Raw genomic sequence first — 23777 nt, 5'->3', positions numbered from 1 at the left:
ATTGTGTATAGGCAATAGTTAAGTGTCTGATAAGCCATGGTTATATACATTAAATTTAGGAGCCATTTATGTGTTGATGATTGCAAAGTGATATTGTTTGGGGATGGGGAAAGTTTGGTTAGTTTAATATAATACAGGAAGATAATCTTAACAAGTAACTAGCAATTCAAAATTTGGATACTCATTATATTTGGATAAAATTTTGGAAAAAAAGAAAATAGAAATGAAAGAATGTTTTATATAGGTGCAAATCTTAGTAAAATAATTAAACAATAGTAACCAATAAATAAACAAACAAATTTGTGAGAAAAGTGTTGGTTTTTCTACACATTAACTGTACCTGGTAAAGTTCTGTCTTTACCTAACATGGATAATTCTCATTTTGGTTTTGCATTTTCATAGCAGTGGCCAACAGCTTCCAGTACACTGTCTTGAGTGTTTTTGGTGATGTCTGTTTTTATAGCATATGAAAACATACACACAGTTAGAAGCAGAAGTTTCTTGAAAGTATGAAGATGTTTCCACATCAACACCAAGCATCCCTGAGTCTTGTAGGATACATTACATTAAATGACTTAATTCCTTGCTTATTTCAATGTTGCTCCTTTTCAGACAGGGAATAAATCATATACAGATATTTTTTAGAGCAGTTTTAGGTTCATAACAAAATTATAGGAAGGTACAGAGATTTCCCAAGAACCTCCTGCCCCCACACATGCATAGCCTTCCCCATTATCAACGTCACTCACCAAGAATGAACCTACATTAAGATATCAAAATCACCCAAAGTCCATAATTCTCACCTTAAGTTTCACTCTTGGTATTATACATTCTATGGGTTTGGACAAATGTATAATGAAGTATATCCATCATGATAATATCATACAGAGTATTTTTACTGCCCTAAAAATCCTCTGTGCTCTGCCTAGTTATCCCTACCCCCTTATCTCTACTCTTGGCAACTGCTGACCTTTTTACTGCCTCAATAGTTTTGCCTTTTTCAAAATGTCAAATAGTTAGGATCATACAGTATGTAGCCTTTTCAGTCTGGCTTCTTTCACTTAGTAATAAGCATTAAGTTTCCTCCATGTTTGTCATGGTTTAATAGCTCATTTCTTTTAGTATTGAGTAACATTCCATTGTACCAAGTTTATGTACCCATTCATCTACTGAAGGACATCTTGGTTGCTTCCAAGTTTTGGCAATTATGAATAAAGCTGCTATAAACGCTCATGTACAGGTTTTGTGTGAACATAGATTTCAGCCCTTTTGGATAAATACCAAGGAGCACAATTGCTGGACCATATGATCAGAGTATGTTTGATTTTGTAAGAAATAGCCAAACTGTCTTCCAAAACGGCTATACCATTTCGTATTCCCACCAGCGATGAATGAGAATTCCTGTTGCTCCACATACTCACCAACATTTGATGTTGTAAGTGTTCCAGATTTTGGCCATTTTAATAGGTGTGTAGTGGTATCTCAGTGTTGTTTTAATTTGTATTTCTCTGATGATATATGATATGGAGCATCTTTTCACATGCTTATTTGCCATCTGTATATCTCTTTTGGTGAGGTGTCTGTTCCAATATTTTTCTCATTTCTTAATTGGGTTGTTTTCTTATTGTTGAATTTTAAGAGTTCTTTGTATATTTTGAATAACAGTCTTTTATCAGATGATTAAGGGAGTGACCGTACAGTATGCAGAAGGATAAGGAAAGAAAAGAATCAAGTGAGCCCAAGGCCAGTTTGAATCAAGTGAAAGAGAAGAGAAAAAGTAATTTTAAAGAAGTGAAGATTTACATGGTTATGTTTGCATGAGAACCTGATGTTTTTATATGTTAAATTAAATAACAATTTCTAAAATGTCATGTAATTGACTATATTCTTCATTATTGCTAAAAATATATAATGTTAGATAAAACTAGAAAGAAAAAATATAGTTTTTAAAATACTAGACAGAGTTTTCAAAGTGTCTCAAAAGTGATTAACTAGAAAAAATATCCATTACTATTAGCCCATTCTTTATAGATTAAAACTAATACAAAAATGTAGGTTCCTAAAACTTTTTCAAGTGATATGTCTATATCACTTGAATATACCTATTTATATTTCATAGCAAAGGAAATCTTTTAGATTTTTAATCATTCTAAGGAAAACCTACCTTTGAATTTGTTTAAATGCAAGAAGGAGGGCTTCTCTTACATATTTCTCCTAAAAATTTAAATCTCCTCTTTTCCCCAAATTTTCATCATAGAGAGATTCTGAGAATGAGTTTTGGAGTGGAAACAGGGAGCTTGAAAACTATCGAATATTCTCTTTGCTGAAATAAATAATGGGACTATGATTACGGCATGTGAAACATATCCAGTTATTTAGAAGAACTTGGTGGTCCCTGTCCCATTTTCATGAGGCCTGCCCGTTATTGATATTGCTCTAAGTCAAGGTAACTACACAGGACTACCTCTAGTCTGTGTGGCATCTTCATGCGAATTATTAAATGGCACCCTTGTCATTTGTTACAAAATTGTTGTAAAATTCTAGTTTGGTTAGAATACACTTTTCTGCTCTCTGACAGACATTTGTAATAATAAATATACAAACTCATGATGTGAATTGTACCCCTGTGGACGTGGTGCCATTGTACAGTACATTGCTTGCACAATCACATGGGACATTTGCAAGTAGAAAAAAAAAAAACAGAAATCACTATGGCAACATTTGTCTATAACATGAAAATGAGAAACCAGATGCATTGCAATAACTCCTGGAAAGTTCTTGTTCAGCAAATTGATGGTGTTGGAATGTTGTGAAGGTAGGGCATGGGATGGGGAAGGTTCTTTCATTGATGGCTTCCATTATTGAGAACAAGAGCTAAGCTATTGCTCTTTATATATCTTCCAGTCAGTTAGAAAGAGCCGGCAAATTCCAACTACTTAGCCAAATGGAAAAGATTCTCTGTTTACAGAGAAAACACAAAGCTTGCTTCTTCCCCATCATTAAACAGACTGAGTATACTTAGCAGAACTTTTCCACTTAGGTGTCCAAGTTAAGGCTATCAGTGACTTTTGCTTGAAATCGAAACATTTTAAAAACATTTTTATAGGGAAAATGATTCATAGGCCCTTTCAAAAATAATCAAATAAATAGTTTGGGGGTTTCCATCTTGGATTTAGGATGTTTATTTAAGAAACTCTAATAAAGCCCTCTTTCAAGCCTATGAAAATTATAGTCAGAATCAAGTGGCAGACTAAGGATTCAGGAAATAGCTATTGATTTGTAAGAGAGACAGAGAGAGAAAGAAAGGGCCAGGGAAGGAAGCAACTTGATGAGAAACTTTTGCTAATGGTTCTTATTTCCTCTAACTTAGAAAAAGCATTCCACAAGCAGCAGAGTTTAAAGCATTCTCACTTCCAGATTAGCCCACCTAGGCAAAGGGTAGTACCCAGGGCATGACTCAGGCTGAGCTTCTCTGAGCAAAGGCATGAGAGTGGGTGAGGCTGAAACATTGGCAACAAGGCTTAATGAAAAAGAGATTTTTCAATGAGGTCAGGCAGGTCAATAAGGGAAAGTCCAAAGCCTCATACTGAAGGTTATTGGGTAGAAACTAGGAAAGAATCTGAAGAGAACTAGCAAGGGAGACCTTGAAAGGGAAAGTTGAACCACAGAAGATCCCATAATGATGTCAGAGATTGAGCCTTTTATAGCGTGCCCAGAGATGAGCCCTAAGCAAGAAGAGAGCCATGAAAGAAGCTGAACTAATTTGGACATCACCTTGCCTTTTAATTTACTTCTTTAAACCTCCATGCGCAAAAAAAAAATCAGAAAATAGCGAGGGAAACATAACAGAAAAGTCAGAGAAATGCATAGTGATGGGTTACAAAAGACAGCTTAAAGTTCAGAAAAGCTGGGGGTGTGTGCAAATTGTATTTTGATCAAAGTGACAAAGCTGGACAAGCACCTGGAAGTAAATATAGAAGTATAATAGTTCTGACATAGCCACATTGGAGATCAAAGGTTCTGAATGATTTAGAAGAAAAAAGTAGTTTGGCCAAATGCTACTGATGACATTTCACAAACACTTTCTACCTTATGCTCCTAATTATTCTATGTAAATGTAATCCGAAATCCATTTAGGTTGTCTAATAAGTGAACACTCAGAATTCCATGGTTGCTTGTTTTCTGCATTTTTTATTTCAGTGAAGTAATAGTGAAAGATATATGTATGATCTGCCATTATCACTTAGACTTTTTTATTCAGCAATGATATAAATCCTGTGGATGTCTAGGTAGACCCAGGGTCCCTGATTGAGCTTTGGTTATTGCTTTGGTTAATGGGTAGCTTAGTTGATCCATCAGTTGCACGATTGGGAAGGTAAAAAAGAAACTTTCAGTGAAAAGACAGGCTTTTTAAAATCCATGTTGGTCTTGCCTATTAGATATGGCTTCAGAGTGACTTCAGTGCCAACTAAGAAGATGAGTAACTTTACCCATTGGGCATGGGGTGAATCTGGGTGGAAAGTACAAATAAAAAAAAAACCAGAAACCTTCCACTATCCCAAATGTCTACCTTGTAGAGTTATTAGAGAAGAAGCAAGTGGCTCTCAACCTTAGCTGCACACTAGAATCACCTGGAGCACCAGAACAATCAAATCAGAATCTTTTAGAATGGGACCTGGCACCAGTGTTTGTTTGTTTTATATAAGTTCCACAGGTTGTTCTGTGTGCAACCAAGGTGAGAACAACTGGATTAAATAAAACACTGCAGGTGCTTGGGATGCTTTTGGTGCCCAATGAATGTGAGCATCCTGCTCTTTGAATCATTTTCTGTTACCCATCTCTCCCTTTTCGGAACTTGTAGAGAACAGTATTGTATCTGTCTTGGTCTTACACAGCATGTATCAAAGGTGACTTTGCCTCAGCGTTGGAGAATACTTTTTATCTTCATGTTGAAAAAGACAGAATTCTCTTCTTTTCTCACTTTTCGTGTACTGTCCATTACTTATTTTAAATTTTTATCTTCTTTCCAATATTACTTACTTTTTTTAACCTTTAAACTCCCAAACCTGTGGATTTAGGAAGATTTCTAACCTTTATGTCCCTAGAGATTGAATTTAGCCAAATCTTCTCTAGCACTTCAGAAGAATCAGGGTAGAAATAAAGTTTAAGGAATAGAGGGGGTTCCTAAAAATAGAACACAATTCATTCACTTCAGTTAAAAATGCTGTCATGTTTTCCAAGTATTTTTGAACTCTTAAGCATTTTTAATAAGCTCACTTATGAGTCTTGTTGAAAAATAAATAAAATACATTTGTTTTCATTAAGAGAAGTGATCTTTTTCCATCTTAGTTGGTACTGTTGAAGGAGACAAAACAAAGTCCATAAGTTGGCAAAGGAATACATTATTAGTGACATATTGGTCACAGATGTACTGGTAGAGCTACATTTTCTTCCTGTGATTAGTATTTTAATGCCCACAAATTACATATGAAAGTTCAGATAACTTCCTTACAAAAGGGAAGGATGACAATTATGGCATTGCAAAATCTTCATTTTTAAAGTATTCTTAGTGTGTTTTTATAAAAAAGGTAAGTGACACATGTTTATTTGCAATTTATACTTTTCAAATAGAAGTTGTGCTAGATGATACTTATTATCAATTCCAAATGTTTTAAGCAAGGACAGATACCTGGAGGTACTTTTTGGCAATACTTGCAAATTATAAGATTCCCTTCCCTTAACAATTCTTAAAGTCAGGAAGGCAAAACTCAAGAGGCAGACAGGAACTTTGTCTAGTAACTTTATTGCTTGAATCTGCAAGCCTTCAAAGCAGAGTATGAGGAGTTTGGCCAGGTTGTATTCAGTTGCAGAAGGTGCTAAAAGGACTATAAGGGGAGTATGGACAAGCCAGCTCCGGAAGCAGGGTTAGACTTCATCGTGAAGGAAATGATGTTGGAACTAGGCTGCCCATTAGGGCAGTTGAATAGATGAATGTAATTCTAGAGCCAAGGCTCTGACTGTAAGGATGTAATGGAAGGAAAGGTAGGTTATAAAAGAAAAAGGGTCAAGAAACACATCTGATAGACATAAAAATAATAACAAACTAAAACTCATGTAAAACTTCTTGAAAATTTTTTTACTCACCTTAGTAAGAAAATTAGACAAGGGAATAACTCCTAGAGGGATGATAGATGCCTTGATTTCATTCTGTTTAAGTTGAAATGTCATATAAATTGAAATTGATATGAAATTGAATAAAAGGAAGAAAGTAGAAGGAGAAAAATTAGTGCATTACCTATGCGAGAAACTGAATTATAGCACAGAAAAGACAATATGATCATGTTTCCTGACATATAGGTGGAACGTTATCATTTGCATTTTTAATTCAGTAATAATATGCATTTTAAGATGATTCAGTGATCTGATGATTGCAAAGACAGATGGTCTTAAATCAGAAGCTTGTAATACTGTTTGCAGCCCCAAAGCTATTGTACTGTTGAGGTAACGTCAGTGTTTGATGCTAATCTGGTACAGTCTGGTGTTTTGTGTATTATTTGATTTTATAAGTTCAAGATGTCATACTATACAGCTTTTCAAAACTAAAACTTGTAAGAAAGACTTTGAGTCCTTTTCATTCTCAAAGTACCTTGTTTTTGTTGCTTCTCATTTTTTCTAGGAAAGTGACAATATTGGAGGACCCTGATCAGAACATTCATTTGAAAAACCTGTCTCTTCATCAGGCAACCACGGAGGAAGAAGCCCTGAATCTGCTTTTCTTAGGAGACACCAACAGAATGATTGCAGAGGTAATAAACTTCTTTGCAAGCTGGTTTTCCATATTATAAGATACAATAGAATTTTAGGGGCAGCAACAACCTTAAAAATGATCTCATCTAAATCTCATGTTATAGGTTAGGAAACCTAGATCAAGAGAAGTGAGAAGACTTACTCAATACCATCCAGCTAGTTAATGTGCAGGAACTGAAATCTAGACTCTTAATTTTTCTATTTCTCAATTTTATACAAATTGGTTTGCGGGTAATGACTGACGACTCATTAAATGTCTTAATTATAGGAATTTCTGCATAAATTTTGTAATATAAAAATACATAATTCATTTTTCCTAATCTCAGATGATCCATATATTGGCATATGTTTATATATCCATGTATTTAGTGAATTATTATTTACAAAGCATTTAGAATAATGCACAAAACAGGAAGTGCTCTATGCATTTATAGCTATTGTTGCAGATCTGGCGATCTGGGAACACTGCCATGGTGTGTAATATAACCATGTCCCAGCGCAATATTTGGGACCTGCTTCTACTATTTGTCATTAATCTGACATTCAGACCTAACTGGGCACATATATTTTACCTGAGAACACTAAGCAGGAGCCGGGATTGACCTACCTTGGTCAGGAGCCCATAACCTCAACCAGGTACTGATTGGAGATGGAAGGTCATGAAGCTCTCATCCAGTGACTCTGTGGTAAAAGGAGTGGAGTAGTGTTGGTGTGGGAACAGTTCCCCAGATGCACAGCTTCCTATTACTACTGGCCGTTTCCTTTTTAAACCATATTCCCCGAGTTCTCTTCTGTCTCTGATAAGGAACAGTAGGTGAGGATAGTAACCTGGGAGGGTAAGTAGTCTGAGAAACTTTCTTTCAACTGACTTTTTCCTGCCCCATTTTTATCCTCTGGAATGCACCACCTTAGATACAAGACAGATAAATGGAAATCAAATTCAGATAGTGAAAATATGGTGTCGACATCTGTTTTTGTGCTGGGCCCTTAGTTTTGTTGGTGGCAGTAGTGTGTGTGTGTGTGTGTGTGTGTGTGTGTGTGTGTGTGCGCTTTACCAGTTCTGCCTCAATACTTTTCAATAGACTAACATATAAATTTGTCTTATGAGCCATATATAATTTGAGTTTAAGGACTCTTAAATTATTATTTTCATTTTAGGAAAGTTTCACATATTTTTTAATTTCAGAATATTTTGTTTCACTTTACAATGTTTTGCATTTGTGGTTTGCTTTAATGTTTTGCCCAGGTGGTCATTTGTGATGCTCTTATTTGTCACAGTAATTAAAGATTAAGGAGTAAAGGCAGATTAAGTATTAAGGAATATAATGATGAAAGATTTAGCATGTCCCATTAAAATCCTGTTTCTTCTTACACAGTTTAAAAAATAGCAAACTAAGAGATACAGAATACAGAATTCCTGCCCATCAATGGAATACAAAAAAGAGAAAAGGTAGATCCATAAATGCTTTTGGAAAACAAAGTGGAGAAACCTGTCCCTGCCTCAATGCTAACCTTTCTCCAGAAAGGACTCATCCTGAGAGAAGTCAAAGCCTTGTCTTCACAATTACATTCCCTCATCTTGAATGGGTTATTGAGGGCTCCTTGCCCTGATTCACCCTGATTCACCATTCACCAATGGTCATTGGCCATTGCTATGTAGTTTGTTAACTTTAGCCAACTGCATCTTTTCAAGATATTGTTTTGTAAAGTTTCAAGGGTCTCCATCTTTCTTTAATAAGCTGAAATCTAAAGAAGTCCAATACGAATAGTGCTGGTGTGCATTATTTTTTTCAATTTATTCAATTTATTCATTTTTCTTGTATGAAGTCTAATTTCTTGTAAACCAAATTTAATAGGTTTGGGGTGTTTCTGTGCTTGCTTTTATTTTTCTTTGGTAATAAGAGCTACCATGTTATATTGAGAACCTGCTCAATAGATTTAACATTGTTGTAAACACTTTATATATTTACGTATTATTTCCAATTCTTATTTTATAGATGGAAACTAAGCCTTGAAGTATTAGAATACTTGCCCAAGGTCACACAACTGATACATGACAGAGTCAAGGTTCAGCTTCAAGTCTGATTGATTCAGAAGCTTATGTTCTTTCCTTATGCCATTTTTCACAATTACAAGAATCAAATTGACATATGTCAACTTTTTTATGTGAGGATAGATTTCTGAATTATTTAAAAAGTATAGCAAGTATTTAGCACTTCAGTTTATCTCTTGAATTCATTGAAAGAAATTATATAAAAATATAAAGGAAAAATAACTGTCAATCCCTGGATATACTTTATTATTCATAGTCTCTGAAAAGGCATGTTTTAGATTACGACCTAGCTGTCAGAATGTAATTTGTCAGCACAGAACAAGCTTACCAGGATAAAAAGAACACACTATTCTTTTTTTTTTTTTTCAAAAACAAGGTTCCCAAATTCCCATTTACATGGAGAAATCCAGAAGTCACCATGGTAACCAGAAAACATTTGCAAAACAAAGTCTGAATATGTGAGACATAAAATGGAATGCTCTTTCCTTTCATGTTCTCTCCCAAAGCCAGCATTTTAAGGAAAAGTTATCAAGATTAGCTTCATCCTCTTCTTATTTATTTAGAACTCTTAAATAATTTCTGTAATCCTACCAATGTTTTGAATAAGATTTTATTATATCCTTAGGGTAAATTTTTTAAAAAGTTGAATTGCTGAGCCAAAGAGAATAAATATCATAGATGCTGAACTGTGTATGACCCAGTGTCAAAGCCCAGTAGCAAGTGTGACTTGACAGTCTTTTGTCTTATAGTTAAATGTTCCTATCAATTAATCAAGTCTAACTGAGCAAGACATTCTTCATTTGATTGTCTGGCCCTACATAGTCCCATAGCTGGGACATTTATTCAATCCTGCGATAGTCCACAGCACTCTGTCCCCAAGTATGGCTGGAAGATAACTTGCAATAAAATACCCTGTCATAGTTGAAAGATACAGTTTCTTGGATTCTATTTCTGACCTATGGCTTCAGAATCTCTTCAGTGGAACCCAGGAATGCACATTTTAGCATTTAAATGTACACAGGCTAAAGTTGGGGGAGTTTGGGTTTTACTATTAAGAAGTTGGTTGAAACCCATTCCCAGAGAAGTATGTGTGCAGTTTCATATTTTGCATCCTTGGCAACACTACTAAATTTGAAAATTCTGCCAATTAGGTAGGCAAAAAAAAAATCTTGTTTTAATTTTTATTTTTGATTACCAAATTCTTTTATATCTACATTTACCATTTGTATTTCTGTTTTTGTTTATGTTTTTCAGTTGTTTTTCTTGTGTAGTATTAGGGTAGGCCTGGTTGATTTGTTGACTCTATGAAGACTGGGATTTGGTCTTGTTCACCCTATAACTGCCACTCCTAGAAACAGAGCCTGATACATAGTAGGTGCTCAGTAAATAATTATTGAATGAATGAACATTAAAGGTAATAAATTTTTGTCTTTGTCAAATATTTAGCAAATATTTTCCCCATTCCATAAATTTTCTTTTAGTTTTCTTTTTTTTAATATAGTCAAACAGTATTTTTATTTTTTGGTTTCTGCTTCGGCTATCATGCTCAGAAGTGAGTTCTTCCAGTTAGTGTTGATGTCCAGTCTGTGGCTTCTTCACCATCACTACACATCCCTGCCAGGCAGTGGTGAAGAATACGAGCTTTGGAGAAGACTTTCTGTTCCACTCTGGCTCCACCCCTTCCCAGGTGTATGTCCTTGGGCATGCTGCTTAACGAGTCTAAACCGCACTTTTTAACCTCTAAAATTGACATAATAATACCTACATTCTAGGCTGATAGCAAGAATTAAATTAAGTGACATTTGGAAAAACCTTACAGTTCTCAGCTAGCAACTATTTAAAGACAAGCCTGTTGACTTGTTCATCTCTATGCTATCAGTACCTGGCATAAAGGTGGTCCGTCATTAATTAACTGTTTTGTTGAACTGAAGGTGATATTTTTGATACACTGTGCATGTTGGTGAGTACAGAGCACATTATAGATGACTTTGACTTAAAAAAAAAATTGTGAGACTCTAGACCTTTTGGAAGAGTTTACTTTCCAAATAATCGAACTACCAATAGTGTTTTGGGGGTTTATAAATTATTTTTCCAGCATCTATTTGAGGTCTTTCTACCTAATTTTTTGCTTAAAATAATAAACATACTAGATTTTTCTGAGTTGTGCTGATATGCTGTGTAAGCTTTCAGACTTTGCATATTAACAAACTTTTAGAGTGAGCTGCATGATCTTGTGGATATGCAAAAACATTTGGGAGACTGAGTGTGAATGGAGAAAGTAGGTTTATGCTGGTTATAGGAACAGCCGTCATTGGACATGTCGTCTAATAATATGAGGATAGCACAGAAAGGAAAGAGTAGCTTTACTATTAGATTGTGTTTGTTAATAACACTAAGCCTCAATCTCCTTGTGTGGTGTTGTGTGGTGTGTGTGGGAAACAAGAAGATTTAGGTTGTAATTAGTGTTCCAGAATCATATTCCACCAGACCATTAGAGGGACATTGACTAAAGCATACTTGAAGATTTTTGTTTGAAAGATACATTAGTTATATAATTAAAAAGTTTATTCCAAGATTTGTGAGCTTGGGAAGAGTAAAATATGCAGCAGGCAAAATGCTTTTGGCTCTGCCCTTATTATAATATAAATAGCATCTATTATTAGGTCCCAATAGGCAACTAGGAGCCTTAGCAAAAGATGTGTTGACAATTATAATCTCTCCTCTCATCTACTGTGTATCCTTAGTAGAAGTAAAGAAACTTAAATTTTGAGCACTTATTGTATGCTGGATATTTCTCTCTCTTTCTTATATCTTATATATGAGGTATATGAGAAATAATGTTTTTTAAATAGTGATTCTGTGTTATAACATTGTTTGCATTCTGTTCTCATCTAACCTGATTAGTGGTATTGCATGAACCATGCATTTTGAGATCTAAAGTATTTATTAAAGTAAGTGAAGTGATATGGTACAGTAATTATTAGAATGTTAAAAGGTGCGTACCCCATATACATGATTAGAGAAACATAATTTGGGGGGCTGTAAAATTTAACTGTAGAGTGTCTTCTGATCTTTAAAATTCCAATTTCTGATTAAATATAGCAGAAGAAAGTAATTTTTATTCTACTCCCTGTTATTGAAATTCACCAACAACAGCAAAAAAAATATGAAAAATAGTGGAGGAAAAAAGCCATCTTTAGCAAAACAAGGAAATAACCATAACCTCAAACCATGGGAAAAACCTGCCAAATACTATGAAATTTGAATTATGGTGAGAGAGGGTGCTGAGAGCCAACACATATATCCTCCAACCTCAGGCAGGATACAGTTTCCCCTTTAAGAAAGGGTCACAATTCTCAAACACAAATCCAATGATCTTTTGGTTAGAGTGACGAGATCTGTGAACATAGGCAAGTATAGGGGGAGTGGTATTGTACAGATATTTATTCTACGCAATAAAATGTGGACTCAAAAAAGAAACCTTAAAGACAGTGCTTTTTTGTGGTCAGTGGTCTAGGCTCATTGCCAAGAAAGATGGCCTTTGGGGAGTAGGTTCAGTGAGTTTGTAACTTAAAAAGTTTTACCATCCCATTTTGCATTTTTCTTAATGCAAAAGTTTGAGGAAAGTGTATGCTTTTAAGACTAAGAACATAACAGATATAGAGTAAAAGTATTCTGGACACAAACTTAATTTGAATATTCCATCCTCCGTCCCCCAGACTACTCTTCAGGAAATAGATGGACATAAGTGACAGAAAGAAAACAGCCAAAGACCTATCCGTATATATGGAGTATGGGGGGAATGGGGAGCAGAAGAATGCTAGGAAACATATATTTGAAGGCCGATAATATCAGGGAGCAGAGGATGTGTTGTTCATAATCTTAAATATGTTACCTAAATGCATTCTTTGTTTTTAAAAATAGCTTAAAATATAGAAGGGTTCAAAAAAAGATTACAAGATAAGACAAGAAGATGAAAGCCAAACTTGAGGAGCTTATAAAAGAAATGAAAAAGAAAAAGAAAGCCATTATAGAGATGAAGATGCCATTAAAAGCAAAAAAGGAAAAGGAGATGAAGAAAGGAAGGAGAGGAAAAAAGAGGAAGAAATGTGTTTGAAAAATAAAAATATAAAAAGTAATGAAAGTGATACTCAGGCAAAGGAGTACCAAATTATACATAATTAGAAATGGTGAAGAAGAGAAAAGAAAAAAGACAACAGAAAAAGCATAGAGAGAAAGAGAAAGTTTCCTGAATTTAAATCTGCAGATGAAAAGGACACCCCGTGTCTAAGGGAAAAAATGAAAGCTCAAATCCAAGATAAAATCTATTTAAGGTACTAAATTCCAAAACTAAAGAAAGAGCCTTATGGACATTCATTCAGAAAATGCAAGCCAACAATAAGTGAAAATAAGAGAGACTGTTCTCAGACTTTTCCACAGTAGCATTTGATTTAAAAGAAGACAGATAAGATAGACAACTGGAATGAGTTAATTATTGCCATTAAGGACAAAATTTAGTTATGATTCTTCAAGCAGACAAGAAAAAATGAGAAATGTTTAGGCATTTTGAGCTACATTGTTCAGAGCAAGCTTACAGGTATTGAATTTTAGGTAAAATACATGTATACTTGTTTAAAGAATCTTGTGTGACAAAATGTGTAGTGTCTTGCCTGTAACTGTGAAAGAAATATAAAAACTTTTTGCTTCTATTAGTCTTGTATAATATCTGAGAGCAGTACAGTAAGTGTAGTATATTTAATTGAGTACGTCAGTCAGGATCCAGTCAAGAAAACAAAACCACTCTGTATTTAAAACAAGAAAATCAGTGCAGATAGTTTTGATTCATAGGTGTTGGAAGAGTCTGAGAAGCCAAACCAGACAATGAAGCAGCTAAGAAGTTACCAGCAACAAACAAGAAGAAGCCATTACAATGTATACAGGTCTCAGCTGGTAGGAGGTACTGGCAGGAGATTGGAGGATGTGAGGAAGGGAAAAGCCAGAGTTTTTCTCCCCTTTCCTATTTTCCCAACTGGATGCCAGCTAAACAGAGTGTTGGGGGAAATGCTGCCTTTAGGACTCTCAGCATCTCTGAAGAAAGCAGAGAAAAGGGAAGGAATGGATCACAGGGCAAAGAGGCCTAAGATTAGCCCCTGAGTAAAACCATCTCTGTAAAAAACTGATAACTCAGATCAATTGTTTTTGGGTCATTTTACAAATCTGGAATACATATGGGGGAAACTGGCAGGAAACCAATTTTGGCCATAGTTTTAAGCATAGAAGCTATTCTTCTAGCATTTCTTGCTGATAGATATTTTCATTTTTTGGCAGGCTGACTTTTGTATCTATTCCTTGTCTTGGTTTCAAGCTAGGAGAGAAGAGACAGGGGTCTTCTCAGCCACCAAACCCTTCAACATGTAATTTGATCATGCTTTGGGCATGCCATTCGGAGTCTTGCCAGTTCTAACATCAAGAGATCTTTGTGACCATAGAGAAAACTGTGGAATCTTTGAAATGTGGAGAAAATATTATTGGACTATAAAATAGAGTGAAATAATATACCTAATACTAGACATCTGTGCTTCTAGAGTTCTTCCTTCAGCATCTCTACTGTGAGTGACATTGATGTCCAAACCCAAAGATTTTGTTGAGAGCTATCACAATCAATTTGACAGGATAAACTTCTTTCATAAGAATAAAAGTTTTAAAAAATATATATATCTGAGTTCTACTTGATGTAGTATCACTACTTGTTTCTAGTTGTCTGTATATAGAATAGTAAAGGGTATTTTCAGCTTACCTATAATCTCAAGGTAATTAGTATGTATAAAAAAGGTTTACCATAAGGATAGTTTACAAATGAACTTCTATAAATTCTTGAGAAGATCATTAGACTTTTTAGCCCCGTAATATTATTGTTCCAGTTATGTGTATGGTCAAAATTGAAAATTGGTAAGCTAAACTAAATTTTAAAAGGAATAGAAAAAAAAGATTAAACTCAACTGAAAAGAGGAAAAATATGTGCTAGATAATAGGGATGAGTTATTTATTGCCATTGAGAACTAAATTTAGCTATGCTTGTTCTTGCATAGCTAAAAAATGTTTTTAAAAAAAGGCAAGAGAACTTTTTGGATCATGTAGTTTTCATTGTTCAGAGAGAAAATCTATACTCTGATGATATGATGATATCCAGTCCAAGAATGATAAATGATAATTGAACATAGCTCTGATTAAAGATAGAGGTAAAATTCCTCCTCAATCTGCTGTGCTGATTTTAGCATACTTAGATTTTTATATAATTGTGTTTGATTTTGATTTGCTAAATCCTGGAGAAATGACCCATAGGGAAGCAATCTTCTGAATTCTGACATCAACAGAAGTGCCATCACTAATTCTGACATTCAGGTTTTCTAAATTTATTGTCAGCTAATAAATCTTTGAGGACATGAAAATTTTAAAAACTATCAAATTGATTCCAGCCTTGTTAGGAGGGATATATAATAAAATATAGTAGATTATTCTTATCAGAAAGGTGAATCATAATTGCTAGAACATTCTCATTACACGTTCCAGATTATTCCAAAGCTTGCTTTTAAATTTTAAACAAAATTGGTGTGCCTAGTCTATTTTTCTCTTTTACAAAACTACTCTGACAATACGCTGAACCTAGAAATCCTGCAAGTAGGGAAAATGATTTTGATTAATTTTCTAAATGCCAGATATCTTATAAAGAGAAAAATCACAAAGGAAAATGAGCAGTTTAAGATCATTCATTTCAATAGAGGTTTATCTAATTGGGGATATTTTGCCTGCTAGGCAGTATGTTCTGAAACAACCTCAAAAAAAAATCAAGGCAGGTGTTTACAGAGTCACGTGCTAAACCACTAGGTTTGGTCAGGCCTCACTTTTCCAGGCTGAGTTAAAGTATATTAAGAGCATGGTAGGCCTCCTAATCCAACTCATTTACTATGGTAAAAACTACATTAGGAATTATTTATCTAATCAAGATGGAGGGGTTAGGTAATCCTTAATTAGGGTAAGTTTTAACGTGAAACGCTAGGATATCAGCCTAGAAACCACATGGAGGTTAATATTTTCAGTCTTTGATTCAAATAGAGGAAGAGATCAGTTAGGATATCTTGGTTAGAGAGTGTTATTAAATCTAGGTTAGAGAGTAGAATCAAATAAGAATGGCAGTGGAAAGCTGCATTCTGGATTTTCTGGCTGCTGTGGTTGGTCTTAGCTAGTTTCTTTTAAAGAGTCTCAAGTGTATACATTATATACTCCTGTTTAGTCTAAAGGAGATTTTCTTCACCTAACCTATTCTAGATTAAAAGAAATTCATGTTGAGATATTTCATTTCAAAATAGCAGAGTAATAAAAAAAAGATTTTGGTACATAAGAATGGAATGTAAGTTAAAGATATGACAAGAAATAAACAAGTATTCAAAGGAACCTAGAAAACTTTATATGTGATATAAAGTGATTATTTGAATCATTGAAGGCTGTATTGGCTATCATCATTTCTAAAGTGATGGAAAACATGTGAGATTAAAAGTAGAAAAGTTACAAAAAACATATGTAAACACAAAAACCATATTTCACTTATCAGTTCTTGCCCCTAAAATTTTCAGTCTTGAAAATGGACACACACACATACACAAACACAGAGCATAATGAAGTAATTTTGAAAAGTGAAAATTTTATTTTACAGGGAATCGTTGTTGATCTGATGATAAGAGTATGCGCAACAAAATTATAGAGCATCAGATTGCTTGTTGTACATTGGTTATAAAACACAAAAGGAAAGATGAATAAATAGCCTTTAGGAAATGTTTATCAGTCTTACCTGATTTTTCTTGTTATAATGTTTCTTTTCAAATTCCTGTTTCAGCCTAGGAATATTTCGTGATCTGCAGAAAATTATTTTTGTGCAATGAAATTTGATATCTTTTTTGCCACATGAAATTGTTTCTAAGAGTGAGAGCTCAGCCAGTGCCAGTAAATGGCTTGAAGGACTGTGGGAGATTTTCTTCAATAGAGATATGTGGTGTTTCCTCAATTTAATGCAATATTATGTGAAATGCTCTGTGAAAGCAGCTTTAAGTACCACTCCACAACCACATTGCTGCTCCAAGCCCCTTCTATATAGAAAGTTTGAGGCTACAAGTGTCTGAGAGGGTCATTGTTGGGTCACCTTTTATAATCTGCACCACACTTTACATTACACCACTCATTTTTGTCCAATGGATCACACCATCGCACCTCACTACCAATTGTAACAAATTGTCTATTAAGTGTCATAATTTTTAAAATGATGGACATTTAAAAATCCATTTGGAACAATCTGTTTTGTGGATTTTTCCAAAGTTTGGATATTAATGATCTACTATGTGCATATGTGTTAAATGGCCTTTCTGAACACAATGTCTAACATCAGTTGGGAATAGTCCAGGGGAATTTGTAAAGATAAATAAATTTTGAGTAGGCTTATTTTGGGAGGAGAGAAAGGGCATACTTTTCCAGTAAGAAATACTAGGCATTATTTGACTAGAAAGAGGACATTCTAGGCAAGAGAAAAGGCAGCTGAAGATATAGAGGGTAGTGTTTAAGAGCCCTGGAATCAGGCACAAAGAATAATTGAAGACCAAAATAGATAGAGAAATTTGAGTCAATCTAGCTGTTTCAAATAATTTTAATTTTCAGACTCAAATTATATTTCAGGTACTTAAAGAGTTTGCAGATCTAGCCTCTGAATTATCTGGAGGTTTTTAGAAATTATGAAGCATTCCATAGAGATTCTAGAAAACTAAAGATAAGCAAGAGTTCCATTTGACAAATATTGTTGAATACTATTATGTTATGTCATGCTAGGGTTACAATGATGAGTAGGACACAGGTATTGCCCTCAAGGAGTTCAACGTCTAGATGGGAGGAGGAAGGAAGTGGAGAGCCTTTGTAGAGGAGGTAACCTTCAGATGGACCTTCAATGAGAAGTAAGATTTTATTATGTTGGAGAAGAGAAAGAGGAAAACTTTCATTGACCACAGACTACAGATAGGATGAATCTGCAAGGGACCCAGTGAGCCTAGGTTTTTAGACTTTTACTCCACAGATGAAAGTCATGTATTCTCAACTTTCTAAAAAAGAAAATATATTTGGAAAAAGACAAGTAAATAGTTTTGATATCAAGCCCTAAAAAAGGATCTGAAAAAGGGTTATTAATAATGGTCAATAAGCAATTAGGAAATAGCACTGATTCACCTTAAACTAATTTCATTCACTTTTCTAATAAGGTAAGAAAAATTCATGGGTCAGGCGAATTCAATTTATTTAATAAAGTATCTCGAAATATCCTGTGGATATAAAGAGGAATTGAAGGCATATGAAAGTACTTGGACTGAAGCCAATTGGAAAATACCCATAACTGTTACCTAACAGAATAGAAAGTAGTGGTGTCTTCATGGAATGTTGTTATTATGCACTACTCAAAGTCCTACACATTGTATCAATGAGGATATACAAGATATTTTCATTTGTAGATAGCACAAAATTTTAAAAAAATCAAAATCCAGAATTATCTCAACAGATTATAATGTTGAGATAAAACTAATCAAATTTAGTCATCAAATAAGTGTGTGTGTGTGTGTGTGTGTGTGTGTGTGTGTGTGTGTGTGTCCCATAGCAATTTCATAGTATGGGTAAAAGGCTAGGGAAAATATGGTATAATACTTTATATGCTATTTCCTGGCAACATTAGATTTAGATTGCCTAGATTCTAGTGTTCTCTGCTGTGGTTAGGCTACTTTAGAAAATATATATTCAATTCAGAATATGAGAATGCCATGTTTAAAAACATAGTTTGATAAACAGTTGAATAAGACACAGTTGAAGAAACTAGAGATAATTAGTCTTAGGGAGCATGGCAGTTTACTTCAGGGATATAGGTAGGATTAACATAATTAAATATGTCTTTTAAAGGTAGTACTCTATCTGCAAGGTGGAGAACAATTAGAAGAGACAAGAGTAAGCATGGGGAGGCTAGTAAGAAGAGAATGTAATAACCCAGGTAAGAAGTAAAGGATATTTAGAGATAGAAGTAGAGGTAAATTTAACAGTAATAGGACAGATTGGATATCCATCCATGGGACACAGATTGAGGGCACGTAATGAGGTTGCTTTGGAGGAGTATTAGGTTCAAGATGTTTTAGTAACAATTATCAGTCAAGATCCTGGACATTCTAATTTGGTGTACAGAGAAATTATAGTTGTAAACGAGAGTATGTGAGGCATCTGAATAGAGTCAATATCAAGAGTGAAGGACATTTACATGACCTTTTACCATTCACGGACCACTTCAAAACTCAGTAACTCAATTGGTATTTACTATAACTCTTTGCAGCAAACAAGTTTTCTTATAGCATTTTGAAGTTATGAAAACCAAAATTACTTTATGTAAATTTGCTTAAAATTTCAACACTGATGGAAACAGACTTGAAACCAAGTAATCTGGTACCAAATTCTAAGATTTTTTTTTTTTCTTAAAAAAATTTTTAATTATAGTTGACATACAATATTATATTAGTTTCAGGTATACGACATAGCAATTTAACATTTATGTACCTTACAAAGTGATCACTACAATAAGTCTAGTAACCATCTGTCACTGTGCAGAGTTATTATATTATTGACTATATTCCCTAGGCTGTATTGCATCCCTGTGACTTATTTTATAACTGAAAGTTTGTACTTCTTAATCCCCTTCCCCTTTTGTTTCCCCCGCTCCCCTCTGGCAATCATCAGTTTGTTCCCTGTATTTATGAGTTTGTTTCCATTTCATTTGTTCATTTGTTTTGCTTTTTAGATTCCACATACAAGTGAAATCACACAGTATTTGTCTTTCCCCGATTTATTTCAGTTAGCATAATACTCTCTAGGTCCATCCATGTTGCTACAAATAGCAAAATTTCATTCGTTTCCATTGTTCATATGTACCATATCTTTTTTATCCAATTGTATATTGATAGACACTTAGGTTACTTCCATATTTTGCCTGTTGTAAACAATCAAATCAAAACCACAATGAGATATCACCTCACACTTGTTGGAATGTCTATTTACAACAGTACAACAAAGAAGGAGTGATGGTAAGGATGTGAAGAAAAGGGAACTCTTGTGCATTGTTGATGGAATTGTAAATTGGTACAGCCACTTTGGAAAACAGTATGGAGATTCCTCAAAAAAACTAAAAATAGAACTACTTTATGACCTAGCAATTACACTTCTGGGTATTTATCTAAAGAAAATGAAAACACTATTTCAAAAAGATATATGCACCCCATGCTCATTGCAAATTCTAAGAATTTTGGTGTGTGATTTTTGACTACACTACAATGCCTATCCAATAAGAATCAGAGCTATGGAAGAAGAGTTCTCCAAGGAGAAGAAGTATAGTGACCATAGCTTGGGATGTGTCTATTTGGAGAGAAAAGGGACCTATAAAGGAAAAGGACACAATAGTTGGGATGAAAGTAACAGGAGAGTGTTTGACTCTAGAAACCAGGGAGCTTCTAAAATAAGAGAATGGCCAGCATTCTTAGGTGTTGCCAGGAGGATCAGGATGTGCAGTGCTGAGAACAGATCAATTTTACTGCACATCTGCCTTTTTCTCATTATTTATTCTCATTTCATACATTTTGTTTTTAGCTCCTGAACTAGATTATAAATTCCTTGAAGGCAAGGTCCATGTCTTATTTTCCTTCTAGTCTCTGTACTGCCTAACACAGAGCTGTATACATAGAATGATATGAAATGTGAAAGCTATCTGCGTGGGGATGATTAATCATCACTAGAATTTTTCCAAAGGCACAGTCTCTAGTGCCAAGAGCACATTTGTTTAAAATGTGCGCTTAAATTTGAATGAATCTGCCTAAATGGTGCCATCTGTTCTTAGGCAGTTTCAGAAATGTTTTAATACAATTTTACCTTTAAAAGGACAAACGTAGGGGCATGCCTATGAGACATAAAGATGTCCTAAAATAAACACAGAACAGACACCCGCACATTCAATCACACTTACACAGATACACATAAAGAATGTTTTTTGAGGTTTAAGAAAATTTTAGCTAAGAGGACACCAACTACTACTTCATGCAGAAAATATTTATGAGAAGTTACAAAATTGTAGGCATGGACTCCTACAGTATATTACGGCATTTTAATTACAGACTCCAGAAGTACAATTTTATTTTATGTAAATCTCACATTCCTTTGAAATGGGTACACTCTTCCAATATTCACTAATTGCCCACATTTTACTGTGATTTCAGTATATCAATTTAGAAGCCGAAGACAGCTGTTGGGGACAGTCTCCATGTTTTTTGTTTATATCGATTGTCAATTTGACTTTCATTATAGCACTGTAGGATTTATTGTTGTGTGAATGTAACAGTGAAATGAAACCCATGTTTAAGTTCTGCAAATAACTTACAGTCACTTCCAAAACACCTCAACTAGGTTCTAAATTTGAGTTTGCGGTTTTACATGCACAGTTATTTGCTGATCCACTTTAGCATGCAAAATCACACACTGGCTGGGTGGGTATAGTTATTGTGGCAACAAGTAATGGGTCAAATTTTCAGCCTGTTTAACTCACTAGCTACATCATCATCATCACCAAACCTGTGCCAGTACTTTAACATCTGTGTACGTTGCTAGTTGGCGTAAATCAACGATGATGTGTATCAAGAATTTATATTTACAGACAGAATTTCTGGTAGAAATAGTTTCCAAGCATGTTACCCTATCTGCATACATGTGCATCCATATGGAGAGTCTTTGGTTAAATCCCACTTTACAAAAGTGTAGATCGGAACACATTTACTCACATGAACATTCATTTGGAATATTTTTAGATAATTTTTATTTTTAGAAGTTTTGGATATCAGGATTGACTTCTGATAGTTTTTAAATAAAAGAAATGGGATGGTACAGGTAAAGTTGAAGTCCCCTTGTTGACTTTTCACTTCCATTCTTCACAAAGGCAACCTCTGTCATTAACTTGTTATATCCTTCTAGTCCATATTTTTATTCTTTTAGTGACCTAAGTTATAGCATCATGAAAAAATATTGTTAGATCATATATTACTTTTTTAATTATATAAGTTCTATCATAGTGTTTATATAATTCTTTAACTTGCTAGTTTTCCTCAGCTTTCTATTTTCTATGTCAATCTATCCAAAAGTAGCTTCCTTTTAACTTTTTTACAGTTTGAAATATCACAGTTTATTTATCTTTTCCACCAGTGATGCCTATTTAGGTTGTACATCAATTTCTTGTTATCTCAAACAGTTTTTCAGTGAATGTCCATCTCCATCTCTCTCTCCATGTCTATGTCCATCTCTCCTCCTTTCTCCTCCCCTCCCTTCCCCACACCTCTCCCCGTCTCTCTCCCCACACCGCTGTACCTGTCCTAGATTTCTCTCTAGGAAATTTATCTTGTAGTTTATTGCTAGGTTGTGGGTTATAGGCATTTGCAATTTCACCACATATTGTCAAATTGCTCTCAAAAACAGTTCTTAATTCGTATTCATACCAGCAGTATGTAAAGGTTCCCATTTCCTTATATTCTTACAAATACTTTCGTTGAATTTTATTTTTAAAATTTTTGCCAGTCTGATAGATATGAATGAAATAGTCCATTGCTATGGCCTGATTATTTGTGATTTTTGAATATTTTTTTCCTAATACTTATTGACCATTTTTAGGCTTCCTATATATCGGTTGCCTGTTCATATCCTTTGTTCATTTTTTTCTTCCTATATATCGGTTGCCTGTTCATATCCTTTGTTCATTTTTTAGATTGTTTGTCTTTTAGTTGTTTGTCTTTTTCTTATTGATTGTGAGTGTTCTTTATTTCAAATATTAATCTTTTGTTAGCCATATGTATTGCAAACATCTCTCCCAGTCTTTTACCTTTGTGGTACATTTTAACACATGGAAGTTTTTTAATTTTGGATTATTTGGTCAAATATTTTAAATCAATTTATTTATTTATTTTTTATTTCTTATCTTAAAATAGCCATTACTGCCTTGGGTTGATTACAATATAATTTCCTTATATTAATGTTAAAGTTGTGTTATTTTATGCAGAACTCTAATACATTCTGAAATTTGTGTGTATATTCGTGTGAGAAAGCAATCTAAATTTGTATTTTTCAAGATAGATAGCTAGTTATTCCAGTACCATTTATTGATTAGTCCATCCTTTCTCCACTGTGATGTGATATCACCTCTATCCTATAGAGTTACTAAATGAGCACAAAATGTTTCACTGATCTAGTTATCTGTTCCTACACCAGCACCACACTGTTTTAACTACTGTGGCATTATGATATACCTTGATAAATAGCAGGACATATCCCCCTTCCTTGTTCTTCTTTCACATTATTATTTTTTGTTATTTTTCAATATTTGCTCTTCTATCTGATATTTAGAATCAATGTGTTTGTTTTGCTCCACATACAAAACCTGTAGCATTTTTATTTCAACTACATTAAATAGTTTAATATAGAGAAATTAACATATAGATTAATTTTGAGTTTTCTCATCCATGAAATGGTATTTTAATATCTAGTACATCATTTATTCAGATTTTCTTTATTCTTTAATATAATTTTGTCATTTTCTCTACAAATTACACATATTTTTTAAGATTAATCCCGTATTATCTCATCGTCTTTGTTGCCATTATGAATAACATTTCCTGATTAATTATTGCTGGATTATTAGAACTTCATTGATTTCTCATGTTGATCTTGCATCTAGCAACCCTGCTAAACTTTTTAGTTCTTAACATTTTATAGATGCTCTTGCATTTTCTATGTAGACCACCATGTTTTCTGTATATAATGACACTTT

General features: G+C 34.1%; 1 protein-coding gene across 3 annotated transcripts in view; it reads left to right on the top strand.

The window, feature by feature from the left end:
• Positions 1 to 23777, top strand: part of KIF6 (kinesin family member 6) — a 412344-nt gene that overhangs the window by 88017 nt on the left and 300550 nt on the right. For all 3 annotated transcript variants that reach the window (XM_023527554.1, XM_011354825.2, XM_023527557.1), the window contains one exon: positions 6677 to 6806. In XM_023527554.1, coding sequence (XP_023383322.1) covers positions 6677 to 6806 — 130 coding nt within the window. The remainder of the gene's footprint in view (positions 1 to 6676; positions 6807 to 23777) is intronic.

This window comes from Pteropus vampyrus, unplaced genomic scaffold (genome assembly GCF_000151845.1).
Source record: "Pteropus vampyrus isolate Shadow unplaced genomic scaffold, Pvam_2.0 Scaffold18, whole genome shotgun sequence".
Lineage (NCBI taxonomy): Eukaryota > Metazoa > Chordata > Mammalia > Chiroptera > Pteropodidae > Pteropus > Pteropus vampyrus.
Note: the sequence above shows the minus strand (reverse complement) of the source record. Positions and strands in the feature narration are given on the sequence as shown.